The following is a 21407-nucleotide window of genomic DNA, read 5'->3' on the forward strand; positions in this document are numbered from 1 at the left end:
TCTAACGCTAGATATCTCGACCTTTCTTTGTTTCTCTCTCTCATACAACTTTTCTTCTACTTCTTCACACACTCACGATGCCTTCTGCTGATCCCATCGTGGCCGTACCTGCCAACGGCGCCGTCAATGGCACAAATGGCGAATCTCGTCCGCAAACGCCGATGACCGGAATGGCCTTGACCGAGTACAGCGCAAACCCCTCGACACCATCTGCAGAGAAGCAGGCTCGCCTCAAAGAGATTGTTCCTGACGAATATCTTCTTCCTACTGGATACCCTGACGTGAGTATTATACTTTTTGACAAAACATCAATTGGGAAGCTAACAGCAATAATCTTCAGTACCTTCGTCTCATCGCCAGCGCTACTTCTCGAGTTTACGAGGCCTGCAAGATCACTCCCCTCACCCACGCCATCAACCTGAGCAACCGACTCGAATGCAATGTTCTCCTCAAGCGTGAAGACGAGCAGCCCGTATTCAGCTTCAAGCTGCGCGGCGCTTACAACAAGATGGCTCATCTTGACCCCAAGAAGAGCTGGAAGGGTGTAGTCTGCTGCTCCGCCGGTAACCATGCCCAGGGCGTCGCCTACTCTGCCCGCAAGCTTAAGATTCCCGCAACCATCGTCATGCCCGAAGCGACTCCTAGTATCAAGCATCTCAATGTCGCCCGTCTTGGTGGTCATGTGGTATTGCACGGCGCTGATTTTGACGGCGCCAAGGAGGAGTGTGCACGACGAGAGGTCCAGGATGGGCTCATCAACATTCCCCCTTTTGATGACCCTTATGTCATTGCTGGCCAGGGTACTATCGGAAACGAATTATTCGGCCAGGTCAACATGGCCAAGGTGGAGGCCATCTTTTGCTGTGTCGGCGGTGGTGGTCTCATTGCTGGAATCGGTCTCTATGTCAAGCGCATGGCTCCCCACGTCAAGATCATTGGTGTCGAGGCTCACGATGCCAACGCCATGGCGCAATCGCTAAAGAAGGGCGAGCGTGTTCTTCTCAAGGAAGTCGGCTTGTTCGCTGATGGCGCCGCTGTCAAGATCCCCGGAGAGGAGACTTTCCGTATCTGCAAGGAGGTTATCGACGATGTTATCGAAGTGTCAACCGATGAGATCTGCGCCGCTATCAAGGACATGTACGACGACACCCGTTCAGGTCTCGAGCCCGCTGGTGCCCTTTCCATCGCCGGTCTCAAGAAATACGTCAGCCAGAACCCCTCGGATGATTCGAAGCGCAACCTCATCGCTATTACTTCGGGTGCCAACATGAACTTTGATCGCCTGAGATTCGTCGCTGAGCGTGCTACCATGGGTGAGGGCAAGGAAGCTCTTCTTTCTGTCCAGATCCCCGAGCGTCCTGGTGCCTTCTCCGAACTCATCAACAACATCATGCCCCACGGTGTAACAGAGTTCAGCTACCGATACTCAACAGACGAAGTCGCCAACATCCTCATTGGTGTCTCACTCACAGCCCCCGCTCACCAACGAGTCGAAGAACTTCGTTCCCTCATTGATCGCATCCAATCAAACAACATGACCGTGACAGACCTCTCAAACGACGAACTCGCCAAGAGCCACATCCGATATCTCGTCGGTGGACGATCCGGTGTCCCCAACGAGCGCCTTTACATGTTCACCTTCCCCGAAAGGCCAGGAGCTCTTGAGAAGTTCCTCGTCACACTTCGTCCCAAGTTCAACATCAGCTTGTTCCAGTACCGTAACTACGGCGGCGACGTCGGCAAGATCGTTACCGGAATATTATGTCCTGACGAAGAGGTCACTGAGCTTCACAACTTCTTGCGCAAGATCGGTTATCCTTACGAGGACTGTACTGAGTCACCAGTATTCAAGACATTCTTGCGATCATAAAAGAAAAATGAATAGACAAAGGGATGATGAAAAATGTTTGGGCCTTGGTTTGGCGTTTGGTTTCAAAACGGGGGTAGTATCTTCAGTTCTGCAAAAGATGGACGTGGTTATTTAGCGAATTTGGGTATGTGTTGGAAGTTGATAAACTTGATGATATGCATGTCATGATCAAAATAGAGATGATTCGAAAGTATTGCAGATACAATTGTATAAGAGAAGTTGCCGCGGTTGTTGTTCACTCGTCGGCTACATAAACCGTGACTATGCGAGTCTGCCGTTCCTATCCATTATTCCCGATATCACCATCCTTTCGAAGCTGCAAGTTCAATTGGCATCGTAAAGAAAGGATATCATGTTCCGTATTTGATAGCCTGCTCATGAACTGAAAACAGGCCAAAGATAGATGTCTCCCAACACAAGGTCCAATATCTTCGAGCTGTAACTAATGAACCACAAGCTACCCAAGCTAATAGTATGTTATTGAAATCGCTATCCCGGGTTAGGATCCAGTGTCTGGTACTCAATCCATAATTTTGATACGCATGCCTTTCTAAACACTGACACAATGGGGTGCTGTAAGACCGAGTTCCGCCACTCTCCCAGAAACAAAAGAAACGCCGTAGGTATGTATGCGTATGCATTGTCATATACACAAGCCCGTTATTCTCCCGGACAATACAAAGTGCAATTCGTTCCACCGCTAATCGTTGGGCCCTTGAATTTCTATCGACAAATTATCGTCTTTTCGGTTTCTTCTATCTGCCATTGGACTTTTTGCCGCCCATTTTGAGGCGTTCCTTGCAGTCTTCGCAATACCATTTTGCTATACTCAGTTAGCTTTTTCAACTCTTGGCTGGGCTCGGTTGTTCTGGTAATGAACTCACCTTTTGATGTTGGCGCAACCTTTAGTCCAACACATTCTAAATGGAACCATTCGCGAGGGCACTCATCAGCATCGCACGCTACCATTTCGCCGTAACTGACTCCGTTACAGTAACAGTATGTCGGCTCATCTGCGTCAATATCGACTTCATCTTCGTCGCCCTGCATACTGCTGTTTGTATCTTCGTCTGCCAGTTGAGCAACAGTGGCATGGATAGTGGGACCAGCTTTCTTTTGGTTCTTCTTTCCTGTGCCAACACCGTCATTATTTCTTGATGAGCGCGATCGGGGTGGCGCCGCCTCTTGAAATGTCGCCAATGATGGCGTTGACGGTTTACTGGCTCGTCCACTCTTCGTTGTGACTGCTGGTGTTGGAGCAGCTGGAGGTAATGATTCGCTCTTGCGGTCATTCTTACGTTCGTTCTCCTCAGGTTTCTTGGTATCCTTTTTGTTGGTAGTTACAGGGGGAACTGGAGTTGCATTTGTGATGGTGCTGACCGTGGTAGTTGGTGGAGCAGATACGGTTTCTGTTCTCTCGGTATCCTTCTTGGGATTCTCGATCTTAACTGGCACAATCGTCTCTTTAGGAGTTTTCGACTCAACAGTGGTACCGTTGCGAAGTGAGCTGTTTGGTGGAGGTACAACACTCGCCGTATTAACAGTGTTGCCATTGGGCTTATTAGGAGCTGAGGTTGGCCGGGCCTTGTTATTCTCTGCGTTTGCATTATGTATCGAATTTTGTCGTGAGCGAGTTGGTGGCGCTGGGTTCGGGGTAGGAACAGGTACTGGCGATGCGCGAACAGGAGGAAGTTTTGGCTCGGGGAGCTCAGTAATCACGGGCGACGAGTTGGCAGACGTTGTCATGCCAGTCACGCCGTTCCTACTACAAATCAACATGTCAGCATCTTGCTTGAAGCATCTCGAATCGACGGCACATACCTCTTCTTGGCCTGTCCGCTACCTGAAGGAAGGGCCTTTCTCTTCTTGGGCGCTTCAGGGGCAGGAGTTGCTCGCGGGCTTGTTGTTTTCGCTTTCGGTGCAGCGTTTCCAAAAACAGCGCTCATGGCACGATCTGCTGTCGCTGTGGCACCGTTTGTTGGCTTCTCGACCTTGCGTCGCTTTTGCGGTGGATTTCCATTGGTGGTCGTGGCTGTAGAGATGCCCAGGCCGACATTGGCAGTTTCGGCCGCTGCTGCAGCCGCCGCCGCCGCCGACTTCCTTGACTTGGCGGTCTTCTTGGGGCCCTCTGGCTTGTGCTTCCCCTCATGGTCGTCACCCTCTGACTCGTGGTTATGATTGTTGGTGTTATTAGTGTTGTTGTTGTGGTTTCTCGAAGCCTTCTTTGCTTGCACGGCCTGCTTCCGGGCGTCGCTTCTAGCGGCTGCCTCATCAGCAAGAGCCTGTGCTGCGGCGGAGATTGCTGCGGCACCGTCGCGCCGTGTCCTATCGACGTTGGATGCCTTTGAAAATCTATTCTCGGGGTATGCCCAGTGTGTGGTGCTTCCCCATTTTGCCTCATCGCTGAACTCGTTCTCTAGATGTGGCCAGACGTCTTCGATTCGAGTGAGCTGGGCTTCGAGCGCTTCATTGGCCGTAGAAATGACGTGATTTTTTTCTTCAAGGGACACAAGCATCTCTTGGATCTTGAGCGCGGTTTGTCGGAAGAGGTGGCGGCGAGGTAGGTTGGAAGGGTCGAAGATGAGGTCCCTGTGAGATTCATCGACCGAGGGCACGCTCTGGGCGCTGTTGTTCAAGACATTGCCGGTTGAGCTGTTTTGCGCGCTCATGGGCGCCGACCCGGGAGCAGCAACGCTTGAGGCTTCATTGTTCGGACGTGCCTCGGAAAGAGGAGCGTTTGTGGCAGCTTCGACAAGTCGGAACAGCTGTTCTTCAGGAGTGAAAAGTTTAGCATCAACCTCCTTCAAAAGTGTGAAATGTCGGACGAGCTCTTTGGGGAGAGCGGTAATGGCATCGGCGAAGTGAGTGATCGCAGGGAAAATGTCGATGGGCTGGTCGGCACCGCCGATCGAGTCTCTGCCAGGACCGGAACGGCCCATGTTCGCGGTGCTTCGCGCAGGGTTGGTACGAGCTTGACGAACGGGCTGCGACCGGCGGTGCGACGAGCTCTCTGTCGCGGGCGCCTTGGCTGACTTCATCGTGGAAGACGCGAAAGGGGAGAGAGAATTGGAGCGAAGCGGTCGATTAGCTGGAGAAAAAGAAGACGGCGGGACGGGACGACGAAGCTGGCGGTTGCAAGAAAGGAAAGATTCAAAAGAGAAAGTATGAGACTAAGGCAAGCGTCTTAACAGTTGAAACAGACCAGGTACAAAACAAAAGTACTAGGTCATTTTGCGTTCTGACGCCCGTATGTGTTGAGGAAATTCCGCAAATACTGAGGAGGGGAGAAGAGAGAGCAGAGCACGCGTAGTAGTAGAAGTAAGGCGAGGTAGCAGAAACGGAAGCGGGATGGGATCAATGGGATGGCGGCTGTTTTCCCATTCGGTTTTGGAGAATGACCTGCGAATACTACTAGGTACCTCTAGCGACCATGCACGCTGTAATTCAACAACCTACAGGCCTCAAAACACTCACGCGGACCCGCCAGGATCGGAGAAACCATCCCCGATGACGGAGATTCCTCTTATCTGATAAGGGCGCATGCGCATGCGATTGCGACTCAATGTTGACTTTTAAAGACTTTAAAGTCAATTCCTCTAGTAAAGCACGAGACATATGAATAGGATTCTCATGTATACCATCACGACCTGTCACTAATGTGTGTCTTTGCTTTATTGCAAAAGGACAAGAAAAACACCCATGCTGGAATGCTCACCGCGTGGGGCATTAGATGTTAAATGGATATTTCGTCATAACCAAGCTCACATCACATTACCATTCGGCCACGCACCATCTTAAAGTGACACAAGGGGACCAATGATTACATATGTCTTTGTTTACTGTGGGAAAAGATTTATCAGCGTGAATTTACCATAAAATAGAATTCTTTCAATGTGTTGGGAGAATCACTTTGCTAAACAGCTCTTATGCCTCTATTATCTATACTCAAGAAGCATGTCATGCAGGGTCACAGCGCTTTAGTCTCGTGGCGCTCATATTGATTCAAACATAATAAATATAGCATTATGGGTGTGCTGAAGTCTATCACTCCGAAGTGCACCAAAAAAAGATTTAACACCGAAACAATCCTCAAATTCCAGCATGCCGTTCAAGACAATATACTGTTTATCACAATAACGGATTCGACTCAACTTTCTAACTCGACCAGGGTATCACTGCCGCCAGAACCAAATCACGCTGTAACAGAGGTTGCTCGGACTGTGGTGTCGTCACGGTCCTTCTGCTTCTGCCTCCACTGCCACTCCAGCAAGATCCAGATAAAGTCCTTGAGATCAAAGTCGGGCCACAGGGTATCGATGAAGAAGATCTGTGTGTCTTGATGGCACTGCCAAAGCATAAAATCGCTGAGTCGTTCCACGCCGCTGGTTCGTACAAAGATGTCCAGAGGTGGGTCGTTTGCGGTGTACATATGCTTGTCGAGAGTTTCGGCTGTGATCGTCTCGGGATTCGGTAAGCCTGAAAGACTGGCGGCGCTGTTTCGTGCCCGCAGGCGAGGTGGGGGAGAATCTGGGAGCAATGTAGGTGATGAAGAGTCTCCGTCGCTGTCCTTCTCCTTCTTGAGATCGTCACCGTCAGAGGGCTCGGTCTCTTCAGCCACGGTATCGGGAATCATGGGTAGTCCCTCGTGGGCGTCCAGTTGGCGGGAGAGGATCTTTCTTCGGATTCGCGATGGTGAGAAAGGTGTGCTTCGAGGAGGAGAGGGGGCGAGGAACTCTTGAACTGTTGACTTGACCGCTGTTGTGATCTCAGCTCGCGATGTGTAAGGGAAACAGATGTTGAGGACAGCCCTGGCGCGAGTTAGCTTTCGTATCATGTCGCACAACATGGTAGACTTACTTGTTGTTGTGTCTCGTTCTTGCGACAGCCTTGTCGACAACTTGTAGTACATCTTCTCGGATCATCTCGCGCTGTCCCAAGACGCGCACTCGCGCACCATAACGGTCGAGGATGTGGCCGTATTTGGTCAATTGCTCCAGCTTGGTTTTGGCCAATTCCATCAAGCCTTCAACTTCCCTAGCAGGACGGTTGAAGTTCTCGATACTGAAGGCGTACACGGTCACCACCTTGACACCAGACTTGTAGCAGATTTCCATAATCTAAAGGTCACATATTAGCACATTGCAATTTCCACAATTGCACAAAACCTACCCTTGCCAGTGCCTCGAATCCTCGGTGGTGGCCTTCTAGAGCCTCCATTCTGTGGTTTCGAGCATATCGTCGGTTGCCGTCCATCTCGAAGGATACATGTTGGGGAATGGGTCCTTGTTTAAGGGCGCCGATGAGGAGATCGCGAAGCTGGCGCATAGCCCATTCTCCGGGAGGAGATTCGACGATTACTCTCCGGATGAAGGATGATATAGCGTCGGCCATTGTGTATGCGTACCGTGTTTGTTGTAGGTGTTGAGTTTGTATAATATTATCGAAAAAGTAAAAAAAAAAGATTGGGACGAAAGAGTGAACGTGTTATCGCCGAGCAGGTGCAATATCGCTAACTTAGTACAATCGGATAGGCGGGTATCGAATCGAGACAGATAAAGTAAAATAAGATAAAAAAAGAGGCAAAGTGTGTTTTAGATTATCATAGTCAGAAATATTAATTGGGAAACGAGTGATCTTCAATAAAGGTGACGACGAATTGACAAGCCAGCCACGAAGCCTATGGTGGCGGAGTAGGCATCTGACGATGGGGATGAGGCTTGTTGAGGCGAGTTATTACTTGGTAAAAGACGGTTGGCACAAGCTTGGCGTGTTGAAACAGGGCAGCTTTTTCCTGTGCCTGTCCAGTTGGTTGGAATTTTGGAATGCGGGAGCTTTTTAACTGACGCCGCGCCGCCGCCCGCAAGGATGGTCCTCGTCTAACGATGTGGCTTGCTCAACATGACACGACACAAGTGGCTTATTAACGAACGTCGTCCATTCATCAACCAATCTGGACTGTTTTCAATAGATTGCCGAAATTGTGATTAATTGGATTGTGGTGATATTCACTGATGCAGGTCTTTTGGCGAGTATACAGCCGTATCATGAGTTGCTTTAACCCCTAGCAGGGGATCATCAGATCGTGTTAGTGGATTCTCTATACCCTGGTTAACCGGAAATCAAAGACCACGGCTCTCCTGAACTCGAGACTTTCATGTGATAGCAACTGTCCACAGGGCTGAGAAGTCGACAGTCAGCCTTTCTAGACTCTGAGCCGTTTGTCGTGGGCGTCGATTCGTACAATGGAACACGAGTTTAGGTTCGTGGCTTTCGTTGACCAACTGACAGCTCAACAACACAACTACACCAATTACAACTATTGGCTGCAGCTGGTATTTAAATGCCGAAAATACTTGTATCTGACTGTTCTATTGGTCATCCTTCTGCAGGATGCAGCTTTTGCATATGTGAGCAACGTGGACGAAATGGCATAATGCGCCGCTGTAGTTAGAGTCTATAGGGTAAGATCATGACCAAAGGTTGTCACAACCTCGACAGAAGCTTCAGTTTGTCCCCCCTCGTATTATGATGCAAAATTGGATAGCAACAACTATTGAGAACCCAGTATTTGATTTAAGCTCTACAAGATTGCAAAGTGATACGCATATCAGGCCTGTCGTTGTTTCTATCTATCTATCTAGAGTTCAGATCTCGTGGATCAAACACCTCTTCAGCATTGTTGATCAACACGAAACAGCAGAACCCATTCGATACAACCTCAAAGCGGGGAATGAGAAAATTTAAATGCAGAGGCAAAGAACAACTCATCCTCTAACTTAAAATATCTTGTGTTGTCAGCGGTCAAGCTTTTTCTACCCCGAGGGGAGATGGTTGCACTAACACGAAATGCATGGAGCACAAGTTTGTTGGAGAAAACATGGGTAAGACAAAAACGCAATAAGGTGAGCCCAACTTCCCCAGCAATAACTACCCAATAATAATGGTATCCCTCATTGGGTAGCCCGAAAATGTTTGTTATCTGCCGCCACTTGATATCTCTTGTTTTCACTTTGACTACAGAGTACAGTAGAGAAATCAGGACGGCTTAAAATAGGACGGGACATATTTCCTAGTTACGAAACGACATGTCACAGAATCTTGATTCATAACCCATGTCCAGCTTTTTTTCCCTCTCTCTGTTTTTTTTTTCTAAACCAAAAGACGTCATTTATTACTAGGTACAGAGAGAGAAACAACACTAAAGATAGCTTTTTAGCGTGGTAGATTAGGAACAGGAACTACCCAGCGCCACAACGCCTAGGCCGTGGTTCACCGGTATGTAGTTCCTATCTCTGTAGTGAAGGATTCATGACTCTTGTTGCAAGTGATATCGTGTGTGACATGACAGTAATGCTTTGGTTGGTTTTACATTCCTGCGGAGAGTTCCTCCGGTTGGTGTAGCACATCATTAGCAAGAAAATACCTTGAGTTTTCTTCCTATCGGATCTGTAGGCTCGCCGAGGGGTCGCCGATGATGGTGTTCTTGGTGGAGTTGAAGAGCCATGTCCATGGCTACTAGCAGCCGCCCTCTTTGCCAGGGAAAGAGTTCAATGTCACTCTGGTGCAAGAATTGTTAGGTCCAGAACCCGTTCATAGATAAACATCCGGCCCTCGACAGTGGAGGAGATGCAGCGGCCGCTGGTGCAATCGGGTCGGTTGGTTGATGATCCCCGTTTAGCTTCATGTGCTGTCAGTGGTGTTTGAAAAACCAGGAACACTAACAAGGGAAGCTACGCATCTTGACTGCCACCTACCAGACAAAACAACAGCTAGTCTCAAGCCTCAGGCACAACCGAGACTGACATTCTCTTGATCCTACCCACCATCGTCGATCCTGTGTGTGTCGTGTCTCGCCCATTTGGTTAGATACGGTACAGAGCTGTACCTGGCTGCATTGGAGTGCAGGACTACTTTTTCTTCCAATTCTCTTGACTCTCTCTTTTTCCCTTCCCTTCCCTTCACCTCCCCTTCTCTTCTTCTCGTCCTCTACTCTCCTCACCAGAGGAGCCATCACCTAAAACCTCCAGTTCCTGGCCATCGTTGTCCATCTTAACTTCTGTTTATTCTTTCCCCTCTCCGCTTCCCCACACGCTCCAATTGAGCTCATTATCCCCCACCTCAGCAACCGTTGCTACCCCTCGTCGATCGTCGCCCGTGCTTCGCTTGCTGCCCCTCGTTGAGTTTGAGCTTCAGCCATGGTTGTCCACGACGGTCACGAATACCTCACTGAGGAAGAAAGGCGTCTTAAGGAAGATCGCGACCGCACCAAGTACTGGAAGAAATGGGGTCCTTATGTTTCTGAGAGACAATGGGCTACAGGCATGTGATTGTACAACTCATGATAAGAAAATAGCTAACCAAAAAAAACAGTCCGAGAGGATTACAGTCATGATGGAGATGCTTGGAGTCGTGAGTTTATTTTTTAATGGCGCATCTTGTCCTGTTAACTAACAAGTTACGTCAGACTTTCCTCACGACCACGCTCGATCTCGCGCATTCCGTTGGGGTGAAGACGGTATCGCCGGTGTCTGTGATACTCATGGCTACCAAAACATTGGCTTCAGTTTCTGGAACGAGGAAGAGTTCGTACAATTGCTACAGTCTACCATGCGCCATGACCGCTAACATGATACAGTGACTTCCTCAAGGAGCGTCTTTTCGGCCTCTCAAATCCCCAGGGTAACCATGGTGAAAGTGTCAAGGAAGCTCACTTCCACGTTGATAACACTCCTGTGAGTACACAAGACAAAAAAACATTCAATTGGCTCATGCTAACTTATTACTTAGACTGTAAATAACCTACTCGATCTCAATACCTGCTCCACGCTAACTGGTCATGATAGCACTCTTATATGAAATTCCTCTACAAATACCCACAGAAGAAGTTCCCTTACAAGGATCTTATTGACGAGAATGCTCGACGAGGAAAGGAAGATAAGGAATACCAAATCACAGATACCGATGCCTTTGACGAAGACCGATACTGGGACATCTTCATTGAAACTGCAAAGGAGTCCGATGATCCTGATGAGATTCTCTTCCGAGTCACTGCTTGGAATCGAGGCCCTGACCCTGCGCCTCTCCACATTATTCCCCAGGTGTGGTTCCGCAACACCTGGAGCTGGGGTAGAGAGCCTGAGGAGAAGAAGCCTTCGATAAAATATGCCGACGAGACCTTCGTCAAAACCAATCACTGGAGTTTGGGAGAGCGTCACATTCTGTGCTCCCCCTCGCCTGGTGTAGGCTCCAGTGGTGAAGATGTCATGCCAAAGTTCATGTTTACCGAGAACGAGACCAACTTCAAGGCCCTATACGAACAAGAGAACAAGCAGCCATATGTCAAGGATGCCTTCCATCGCTACATCGTTGACGGAGAGAAGGACGCTGTTAACCCTGACAAGACTGGAACAAAATGTGCTGCCTGGTTCAACTTTAACGAGGATGGCGGTGTCAACCCCGGCGAATGTGCCGGTAAGTATCCTACAGTAGTAGCTCTCAAATTCTGTTGCTAACTACGATCCAGTCGTTCGATTCCGTTTCACCAGGCGAGACGATGGGTACCTCGACGAAGAAGAATTCGACGATATTGTTGAGACCCGTAAGGAGGAGGCAGACGAGTTCTACTACAGACTTAGCCCTCTTCCCATGGCCGACGATCTGCGCAACATCCAGCGACAAGCTTTCTCTGGTATGATGTGGACAAAGCAACACTATCATTTCATCTGGGACCACTGGGCGAACGGTGACCCTACTATGCCACCTCCCCCGGCTTCTCGAAAAGAGATTCGAAATTCGGCCTGGAAACACATGCACTGCGACGATATTCTGTCGATGCCTGACTCATGGGAGTACCCTTTCTTTGCTGCTTGGGATAGTGCCTTTCACTGTATCCCGTTGGCCATGATTGACCCCGACTTCGCAAAGAAGCAGCTTGACTTGTTCACTCGCGAGTGGTACTGTCATCCCAACGGACAGCTCCCAGCGTAAGTCTGCTCTTATTCGGCATTTGAATGTTAATGACTAATTCGTTTTCAGATACGAGTGGAACTTTGGAGACGTAAACCCGCCAGTTCATGCCTGGGCAACCTTCAGAACGTTCAAGATTGAACGAAAGATGTATGGTCGCCAGGATCTTGACTTCCTAGAGCGCGTTTTCCAAAAGCTGCTCCTTAACTTCACCTGGTGGGTCAACCGCAAGGATACTGATGGCAAGAACGTCTTCGAGGGAGGCTTTTTGGGTCTCGACAACATTGGCTTGTTCAACCGATCCGAGCCTCTCCCTACTGGAGGTGTTCTAGAGCAGGCAGACAGCACTGGATGGATGGCATTCTACTGTCTTTCCATGCTCAACATTGCCCTCGAGCTGGCCAAGCACCGTCGTATCTACGAAGACATTGCATCCAAGTTCTTCGAGCACTTCATTTTCATTAGTGATGCTATGACCTTCCGAACTGGTCACAAGGATGAGAAGTCTCTTTGGAATGAGGACGATGGCTTCTACTACGATGCCATCTCTTGGGGCGGCCCCTGGATCCAACAGCTGCCCGTGCGATCGCTTGTGGGTTTGATTCCTCTGTACGCGACTATCACTCTCGAACCAGAGTTGATGAACAGACTCCCATCCTTCAAGAAGAGAGTCGACTGGTTCATTGAGAACCGATGCGATCTGGCTGAGAGAAACATGGCCAGTATCCGAAAGCGAGGAAAGGGCAACCGTATCCTGTTGTCCATTGTCAGCAAAGATCGATTGGAGAAGATCCTGAAGCGCATGCTCGACGAAGATGAGTTTTTCAGTGACCATGGTATCCGATCGCTCTCCAAGTTCCACAAGGAGAACCCATTCTCCATGGATGTCAATGGTCAGAAATTCTGCGTCGGATACGTGCCAGGCGACTCAGATAGTGGTCTGTTCGGCGGCAACAGTAACTGGAGAGGTCCTATCTGGCTCTGTGTCAACTTTTTGCTTGTAGAGTCCCTACAGCGCTTCTTCCTCTTCTATGGACATGATTTCCAGGTGGAATGTCCAACTGGTAGCGGAGACTACATGCATCTGGGAAAGGTGGCTGAGGAAATCCAGCACCGCTTGCAACATCTTTTCGCCCGTACTGACGACGGAAGACGTAGCATCAACGGTGGTGACGATCGCCTGGATTTCGATGAACACTGGAAAGATTACCTTTGGTTCCATGAGTTCTTCGATGGAGACAATGGACGCGGCTTGGGATCCACTCACCAGTGTGGATGGACTGGACTCATTGCACGTATGATCCATGATACTGGGTATGTGAAACATCTTTTCGTTACTTGATATATTGCTAACTGCCATATAGTGTCAACTGCCGCCTGCCTCACACTCCTCGCACACCTTCAATTGCTATGAGTCATTATTTTGATGATGTCTTCCACCGCAATGCTGGAAGCAGCGGCCACAATGGCAGGGCTCACATCAGACGTTCATCGACTGCTCGTTCCATCGGTGCCCGCAGTGATTTCGAAGATGACACCCATTCCCTTGCTGGCTCCGCCCATCATGACGAGGGACGAGCCAAAGAGCGTACTGAAGCCGATGCTCATCTGCACAGTTACGTCTCTGACCAGCTCGAGAGATATAAAGATGAGAACAAGGCGGGCAACTACGACCATGACGATGAGTTTGAGACCAAGGCTTAAGCGACTTATTAGTATGTGAAAGGAGAAGCCGGTGCTATCAAGAGAAGGAAGTAATGGGGCGTTATCAAAAGCAAGAACTTCTCACTTGTGCCCTTGCAGAGCAGCAGGGTGTCCTGAGTTTATGGGCATAGACTTGTCATTCAGTTTTTCTAGTAGTCATGATACAATAAAGAGGTAGATTCTCTCATGAGGGCTTGTTTATGTGACGAAATCTAATCTAATGACATCACTGTATTTACCACAACTCACATCATTTCAATGGATTTGAGGCATGAGACCAGCCATTTCATCAATGAGCTCAGTATTCGTACGAGCTCGTACTTCCGCTAAGTCCGACACCCAGATCGGATACCACAAGACGAAAAAGCCAAACTGGAAGTCATCACGCTGGGGACAAAAGAATTCAATTGGGGAACTGCATTTATTGCGTACCCAGTTCAAAATCCTCCTACACTATTCTTTCCATCGACACTCTCCCCTTTCTTCTCCCCTAGCCAGGGATGACAAGAACGTTTGATTCCGGGAGTGTTGTAACAATCCAAGGGGGACGAGAAAAACCCCTTGGGAAACCCACACTCATAAGAGGGGGGTATACCGTTTTTTTGCGTGGTGATGAGAAAAAGAACTCCACGAGACGACGCAAAGGAGACACTAAATAGAATTTATACTATGGGTGGTTTTTTACAGAGTGTCCGTGAGGAGCTTGTTCATCTTGGCGATGCGGGAAGAGACGCTGAGGTCGATGGTTCGGTCGCCGACCTCGACGACAAGTCCACCAACGATATCGGGGTTAACCTGGAAAAATATTAGGGTTTATGTCGTGGCATTGCTGCAGTTTGAGACGTACCTCGTTGGTGACCTTGAGCTTCTTGCCCTGGCCGACGTAGGAGGACTTGGCGACAGCAGTCTCAAGTCGGTTGAGTGTTCGCTTGTCGAGGGGCTAGAGATGATCATGTTAGTCCATTGTTCCTTTCCTTTTACTCCCATCCTTCCAATCCAATTTTGTCGTGGTCGAGTCTAGCTAGCTGTGACGTAGCTCGTGCATTCAATTCCTTTTTCATCCTTCATATATGTCCCTCCAAAAAACGTACCTGAGCGCTGGTAACAGTGAGCTCGACCTCACCACGGGCGGCGGAGATGATGGTGGAGAACTTGTCAACAACACCGGGGATGAGACCAAGTCGGTTGTTCTCGGCGAGGGTGGCGAGGAAGTTCTTGACGGTCTCGTCCTTGGTGTTGATCTGCTTGACGAGCTCATCGACAATGGCCTTCTTGTCGGCATCGGCGAGGGTAGGGGTCCTCAGGACGGAGACGAGCTTGGGGTCCTTCTCGATGAGAGCACCGAGCTTGATGAGGGCATCGGAGGCGGCGTCGACGCTGGAAGTCTTGACGGCGGCAGTGTACTAAATTGACGCAAAGAAAAAATTGCCTGTCAGCGACGGAACGCGATATCTTCCAATTTGAGGTTTTTGTGTCCATGAACGAGAGGAGGGGCTTTTGTAGCCAATTGACCAGCCAATTGACCACATAATCGGTACAAGATGGTGCGTATTCGTATTATTGGAGGTGGTGTATTACCAGAGCAGAGGCATAGGTGCCATCAACGCCGAAGACGGAAACCGGAGACTTGACATCGGACTGAGCAGCGGCGGCGAAGGATCGGACGGGGGCGGCTCGGAGGGCGAGGGCTCGCTGGGGAGCGGCGACTCGGGCGGCGCGGATGACCTGTCGCGAGAACATTTCGGCGGCTGGAGGAGAGAGGGAGATGGAAGGGGAAAAAGAAGGGCGAGTGTTGATGATGTTCGGCTTCGATTAACTTGGAGGTTGTTGCTAGCCTGGGCTCTCGGCAATTTTCGGGCGTTGGATGCCTTACACCCGCCCAGGCATCCACTTTGTGATTACATAACTCAATTAAGACAGTTACAATTGCAGCAAACGGAATTGATATCAGTAGTTTTAAAAAACAATATATTAATTTACCAGGCAGGGTATTTCAAATAAGGTAATCCCTTGTTTCCTTTTGAATGGTTTCATCAATTGTGAGTGCGCGTGCAGTCTCGAGTTCTCATAGTAGACGAGAGCCTCCCCAAACTGCGCGAAACAACTAATAGCTGTTCCATATCATCATTGTCATAATTAAGCAGCTTCCCTATGCTCTAAGCCCTGATCCTCAAACGCCCAAAACTCCTTGTTGCTAAGTCTCAAAGCTCAGTACTGTCACTCTCAAGCTTCTCCTAGTCGCTCTTGAGCATGCTATCCACCAGGTCGCCCAGAGGACCCCAGTAGTCCCTTCCACTCGCCAAGCTGTGCTCGTCTACAAAGAGGACGTATTGCTTGAAGCTTGTGTTTAGGTGCGGTTCGAGACCAAGCTCACGGATCACAGGGTAGTGGTGGCAGTAAATGTGAGCGTAGACACGATACATGCGCTTGAAGATTTGGCGGACTAGCGCTGGGAAAGACTTGGGGAAGGGGACGCCTTGTGGTCGTTAGCTGGCTGTTCTCAAAGTATGCGAACAAGGCAATGCATACCGATTTTGCTGGGCAATACTTGTTCGTTGTCAATGTTTGCTTGCACCCATGTCATGAGTTGTTCAATGTATGCTGGCGCAGGCATCTTGGTTGGCCGTTTGAAGTTCTCGTTGTCTTGCCACAGATACTCGAACCTGGCCATTGTCAGCTTGGATCGCCAATCGTCCTTGGAGAAATCTTACTCGTCGGTGGCTTTCATCTCAGGGCATGAAATCGGTGAGCAGAACTCGGTGATGGCTCCGTAAAGGAGGTTGATCTGATTGTAGAAATCCACCACTGGAAGCCACGATTAGCAACACCTCCTTATTGGCATGTTTATCGTCAAACTCACTGTTGACAGCTAACCACTCATTCTCATCCTCGCCCTCTGGGAGCTTGACGACCTTGCGCAAGCTGCCACCACCTAGTGTCACTTCGGCATACTGTCGCAGTTGATAACTGGCCGACCCTCCCTTGCCCGCGCGCGGGCGAAACTGGTTTCTCGTTCGCTGGTTACTATTCAACAAAGGTTCCAAGTTAGCAAATGAAAGTTCATCCGAGAGGGGCAGGGGTTTTCTAGAGATGGAGGTCGTGTCCATCTGATGTATCGTAGAGACCGACTTCGGAGTCAGATGTTGAAACATGGTAGCGGTATATGAAGAATAGGGAAAATCCAGAGTCGCGCTGCTTCAGAGAAAGATGGGAGAACTAACACAGTGGTTAAGAAGGCTTGAGCCATGGTGGGCGATGATATTCGACGAGGTTTCAACGAGGTCGAGATGCGATGCTGTTACATTCCAACTGTTAGCGGGGCAATCTGTCCATGGGGGGATTATCTGAGGAGGGAACCAACAGGACGGGTAGGTGAGACAAGAGTCTTGTAAATCCTAAATGTGAGTATGTAGATGCGAAGTCGCCTAATATCACTGTTAAACTTGTGTTTTGCAAAGTGTTTTTGCTAAGGGGCGCGACCAAAATGTGTTGTTTGAGGTTGATAGGTAAAGGTGTAGTAGTAACGATGGCGTATGGGCGCTTGCACTGTTTACTCTATTTCCTGATTGGTGTGGTTGCTACGGAGCTTCAACCCCACCACGCTGTACTACCTACGTAAGGGGAGCTTCAATTGAATTGGATCTTCGATAAGGAGTAAACTTTATTTATTGTTTACCAAAATTAAGCATGTAAATATGCTCTATTTAGTCTCATGTGAAAGCAGGTAATAAATCTATAGCAGCACGTAACTCTGAATATGTCCATCCTTCTTGTAATGCCTTCTATAAAAGCCCATGGAGCTGATGCATTGCAACAAGATCCTTTTACTTCGCAACCAAAGCCGTTTTCTGGATATCACCTGCAGACATTACCAGCGACCTCCACGGCCTCTTCCCCTACCCCGTCCCCTCCCGCCTCCTCTGCCTCTACCATGGCCACCCCCTCTTCCACCACCAGTGAAGCGTTGATCCGTTTTGGGTGGTCCCTGTGCTTTCCGTTGGCGTCTTTCATCCTCCGTAGCATCCCAGATATTCGAAAGTCCCATGATTTCGCAGAATGTTGTAGTTTGAGGGTTTGTGTATTCTGATGGCTGCGTATCGACAATCTCGGGACCACCAGGAGCATGAGGCGTCGCAGTAATTTCGAAGTTGTATGGAACATCCAGCTTTTCAGCCTTGACAATATTGTCCTCAACCCATTCTCGCTCCTTCTTGATAAGGGGTCGGTAATGATCTTCGCCCAAGTCAGGTGGCGTCTGCACATTACGGTCACCAATGACTAAAGAATCATGGAAGACGCGCGTGATTGCAAGCCACTCTGGGTCGTACTGTAATCGCCATCGTGGTGATTCTTGAGCCGGAGGGTACTCGGAACTTGTCTCGGGGTTGAAGGGTTGAAGGTCACAGAGCTGCAGGAAATGTCTTCCTGGCAGACACTTGTCGAGAGCAAGGAAACGGACCTCCTTGTTTGTGATACCGGGTGGTACTGGCTGGCCAGGTGTCTTTTTGGGCTGGGGGCGAGCGAAAGATGCCGGGAGTTGTGCCCTCAGCTCTTCCGACACTTCATTTGATGCTTCTGGCGCCTCCTTAACTTCAGGCTCGCTCTTATTGGCTTCTGATTCTGGGTTAGGCTTTGTGTCTTCATCGTCGTCATCCATATCTAAATCGATCTCATCGGGATTGTTCTCTGTAGCTGGTGCTGGAGCGGCCACAGGGGCAGGTTCTTGCTTGCTCTCTTCCACTTCAGGTTGAGCTTCACTATATGTCTTGAGTGCGGCAAACTTGATATGCATATGTGCTGAAAACCAATGGGGAGGTCGTAGACGGTCCATGACGTACTCGGCCGCTACGCTACCCAGTGTGCCATCTCGAGATTCGTTTCTGAAAGCAGGCTTTTTCCTGAAAAGCCATTCATGATCGCCATGCGATTCGATTGCACGTGGCCAATCGTGACTGAGACCGACATCCACCTGTGTCTGTACTTGAAGTAGCTTGCGGACGTCGATTTCTCTGACGTGGTACCACGACTTTACATCATCGCCGCTGAAGGGGAGTCTTTCGTGGTGTGGTTTGCGGTAGTCAAAGCCTTTCCATATACCAGACAGCCCGGCGATACGTAGTGGACCGAAGCGTAGAATGTTGGCAGCACCCATGTAGTAAATGTTGGGCGCCACCCAACCTCCGTAGTAGAGCTCCCACAGGTGAGAACTGGCCTCGTGGTTTCCAGCAATGAATATTGTTAGATAAGGCGCCTTTCTCTCACCCGAGTAGTACTTGGGAAAGTCTCCTAGGTGGCGGTACTTGACAGGGCATGACATGATACTCAGATCTTCAGCATTGCGGACAGACTGTAACCGTGCATATTAGCATAGTGTAGAAGGTATTGAAGACAATTAGGGGCTGATTTACCTGAAAGTCACCGCCGATGATAAGAATATCAACACCATCCCAACCACGTTTCTTACAAGATTCTTCAACAGAAGCGTAGATGGCATCTAGTGTGCCATGACCCTGCAATTGTTAATAGCCTGGCAATAATATTTTCCATAGTCGACTTACGCATCCTTCGATCGCAACTCGGACACCTTGCGCCTCGAACGCGTTGGTAGACATTTTGTTGTTCGTAGTTGTAGTTGGAAAGTTGAGACTGAGTGGGTTCGCAAGCAGAAGTTACTTTCCAGGCAACTGCTGACGGTGAACCACCTTTCAAAAATTCGATGACTCAAGTTACCTTGGTATTACATGATATTGACATTTAGAGACTTCTCGTTAAATTTTACATGAGTTGAGTCACAATTATTCTTTTTGTTCATCGACGGTTGCAGATCATGCTCAGACTTGTCTTGACCGTTTGAAGATATTTAACGGGTATGGAGGATAAGCAAACCAAACCAGGCTTCCAGGGATGCCTTACAACGATAGTCCATGAAACAATGGCATTGTTTATTTAAGCCATGACCTTCAGGCGACAATGCTCAGCTTCAATTATTATACCCTTACCGTAGATCCAATCCGTAGAGGTATCCGGCAATGCACTGACATAACAGTCTCATTAAGATGCTTACGATAGATGGCATAAATCTCTTAATGAATTTGGCATAACAAAACATGGATACAGGGAATACGACACGGATTTACAATCAAGAAATGTTGCCCTTCAGAAAAAGCGAAAGCTCAATGCGTCAACTGAGTAACGCAGAGTGAGAGGGTTACTTTAATCTTCCATCTCTAATAGACGTTGGACCCACGGAGGAGTTAAGAGTACAACGCATATGCTGAAATGGTGACATGTCACGTTTGGATGTTTGGATCTGGAGGGATGTGTTTGACTTGACCTGTATCATTATCATTATAAAAAAAACAAAGACAAGCTGCTGTCTCTTGCTTAAGTAGCAGCAAGCTGGACTGCATCTCCAGCTCTAAAACGCCGTCATAAAGAGATGTCATAGACATGACAAGGTATAGAAAGGTAGAATGGCTAAGTGGCCAAGTCTGTTAGATTCTAGAAGTCTTCACTTCATGCTCATGTTTGCCCTAGATGAAATTAGTATCCACGCGCTAGGTTATAGCAATGGCTGCATACTGGTCCAGGCCCAGGTAATCAGCCGCGGCCAACAGCTCAAGGCAAAGCTCAACGGGGATATCCATGTCGGGCACGTCTTCGCTGTTGCGGTAGCGATACCAGTAGTGGAAGTATTCGACAACCTTATCTAGGACCATGGCGCTGTTGATATATTTATCATCAGCGTCTTACTCTCTCAAGGATCGGACTGTTCCAGCAGAGGCTGAAGACAACCAGGCTTGGTGCGTTTGTGGTCAGGTCAAGTGTAGTGAGTACTCATGTAGCCCAACCGAGAAGTCTCGGATGTTCTCTCAACAAAGCATCGTGAATTTTCATCAATCCACAGAGCAAGCCGTCTGGACGCGACAGCGTGTTGGCGACATTGACCTACCTCATCTCCTGGAAAACGCAACGAGCCTCTTGGGCTTCAGCAAATTGACTTCTCACGTCAAGCATGCCTTTGATGATCGGGCTGACCATGGCAGCTTCACGGAGAACAACAAATTCAAAACCATCGCTGGAGATGAGAGTGATGTATTTGCTGGGAGCTTGAGTGTCCATTTTCCCGAGTCTTCTTCACCGCTGCTGGCTGGTGGTGTGTTGTCGCTGTAGATAAGAAGAAAGGAAAAGAAAGGAGGAAGCAATTTGGTGGGAAAAGCTTTTGAAGGCAGAAAGAGAAAGCATGGATGGGGACGAGAATGGAGAAGACGAGCTTGGACCAGGTCACGATAAGAACAGGGAAGAAGCACAGAGTTCCTGGCCAAGGAAATTTTCTCGTCAGCAGGTGCACGGGCCAATTAGTTCCGTCATATTCAGCTCCAGTGATTCACCTCCACTGAACGGGCCCGCCCGGCCTTCTACAATCTGGGCAGCATGTAGCCTGTACTGCCCGCTACTGCCCGCAAGCAACTGTACCCTCCCCCAAAGGCAGTTGCCCTGTCAACATGTTTACTCGGGTAACTTGGTGGTGCAACAAAGCCACACTAAGACTTGACTCCCCATAGTCCTTCCTTGGACTTGACCAAGTAGTTTAAACTTGCCGCAAACAACACAAACTTTACTTACCTTAACTCAACCCAAGACAAGTCAAGACAAGACATACCAACACTGTCATCCACCCATCATTCAACTATACTGAGCCTCATTAGCTACAGCATCTCAACCCAATTCGCGTCGCATCAACTTGTACATTCCACTCTGCTTGCCGTTTATACACATATCGCATCAGACACTCGATAGTATCATCTTTTCCCACCCCGCATCAACAACACACGAGCATCATAGATCCGAATAGGGCGCATCTCAA

The 21407-nt window shown here is 49.0% G+C and overlaps 8 protein-coding genes across 8 annotated transcripts; 2 read left to right on the forward strand and 6 right to left on the reverse strand.

Annotated features, from left to right (window-relative positions):
• Positions 1–77: 77 nt before the first annotated feature.
• On the forward strand, positions 78–1870 carry FSST1_003101 (tryptophan synthase beta subunit-like PLP-dependent enzyme; the record flags this gene model as incomplete). Its single annotated transcript, XM_083229151.1, has 2 exons — positions 78–281; positions 341–1870. 2 exons carry the CDS (start codon positions 78–80, stop codon positions 1868–1870), a joined length of 1734 nt encoding a protein of 577 aa, XP_083086531.1.
• A 755-nt stretch (positions 1871–2625) lies between these two features.
• FSST1_003102 (uncharacterized protein) lies at positions 2626–4908 on the reverse strand (the record flags this gene model as incomplete). The annotated part of the gene is made up of 3 exons (XM_083229152.1): positions 2626–2693; positions 2755–3635; positions 3692–4908. 3 exons carry the CDS (start codon positions 4906–4908, stop codon positions 2626–2628), a joined length of 2166 nt encoding a protein of 721 aa, XP_083086532.1.
• Positions 4909–6062: 1154 nt separating this feature from the next.
• On the reverse strand, positions 6063–7261 carry FSST1_003103 (Decaprenyl diphosphate synthase-like protein; the record flags this gene model as incomplete). Its single annotated transcript, XM_083229153.1, has 3 exons — positions 6063–6678; positions 6728–6987; positions 7040–7261. 3 exons carry the CDS (start codon positions 7259–7261, stop codon positions 6063–6065), a joined length of 1098 nt encoding a protein of 365 aa, XP_083086533.1.
• A 2804-nt stretch (positions 7262–10065) lies between these two features.
• On the forward strand, positions 10066–13540 carry FSST1_003104 (Six-hairpin glycosidase-like protein; the record flags this gene model as incomplete). Its single annotated transcript, XM_083229154.1, has 8 exons — positions 10066–10193; positions 10257–10279; positions 10335–10452; positions 10506–10602; positions 10714–11341; positions 11394–11853; positions 11906–13150; positions 13201–13540. 8 exons carry the CDS (start codon positions 10066–10068, stop codon positions 13538–13540), a joined length of 3039 nt encoding a protein of 1012 aa, XP_083086534.1.
• Positions 13541–14221: 681 nt separating this feature from the next.
• On the reverse strand, positions 14222–15280 carry FSST1_003105 (ATP synthase delta subunit family protein; the record flags this gene model as incomplete). The annotated part of the gene is made up of 4 exons (XM_083229155.1): positions 14222–14335; positions 14388–14480; positions 14632–14943; positions 15119–15280. The coding sequence occupies 4 exons, from the start codon at positions 15278–15280 to the stop codon at positions 14222–14224; spliced, it is 681 nt and encodes a 226-aa protein (XP_083086535.1).
• A 494-nt stretch (positions 15281–15774) lies between these two features.
• FSST1_003106 (Mob1/phocein family protein) lies at positions 15775–16787 on the reverse strand (the record flags this gene model as incomplete). The annotated part of the gene is made up of 5 exons (XM_083229156.1): positions 15775–16016; positions 16070–16203; positions 16252–16345; positions 16401–16564; positions 16762–16787. The coding sequence occupies 5 exons, from the start codon at positions 16785–16787 to the stop codon at positions 15775–15777; spliced, it is 660 nt and encodes a 219-aa protein (XP_083086536.1).
• Positions 16788–17408: 621 nt separating this feature from the next.
• FSST1_003107 (RNA lariat debranching enzyme) lies at positions 17409–19152 on the reverse strand (the record flags this gene model as incomplete). Its single annotated transcript, XM_083229157.1, has 3 exons — positions 17409–18887; positions 18949–19050; positions 19099–19152. 3 exons carry the CDS (start codon positions 19150–19152, stop codon positions 17409–17411), a joined length of 1635 nt encoding a protein of 544 aa, XP_083086537.1.
• An 899-nt stretch (positions 19153–20051) lies between these two features.
• Positions 20052–20662, reverse strand: FSST1_003108 (elongin C; the record flags this gene model as incomplete). The annotated part of the gene is made up of 3 exons (XM_083229158.1): positions 20052–20073; positions 20123–20263; positions 20493–20662. 3 exons carry the CDS (start codon positions 20660–20662, stop codon positions 20052–20054), a joined length of 333 nt encoding a protein of 110 aa, XP_083086538.1.
• Positions 20663–21407: the final 745 nt, after the last annotated feature.

Source organism: Fusarium sambucinum, chromosome I, assembly GCF_050947815.1.
Source record: "Fusarium sambucinum isolate potato_lamoka chromosome I, whole genome shotgun sequence".
NCBI lineage: Eukaryota > Fungi > Ascomycota > Sordariomycetes > Hypocreales > Nectriaceae > Fusarium > Fusarium sambucinum.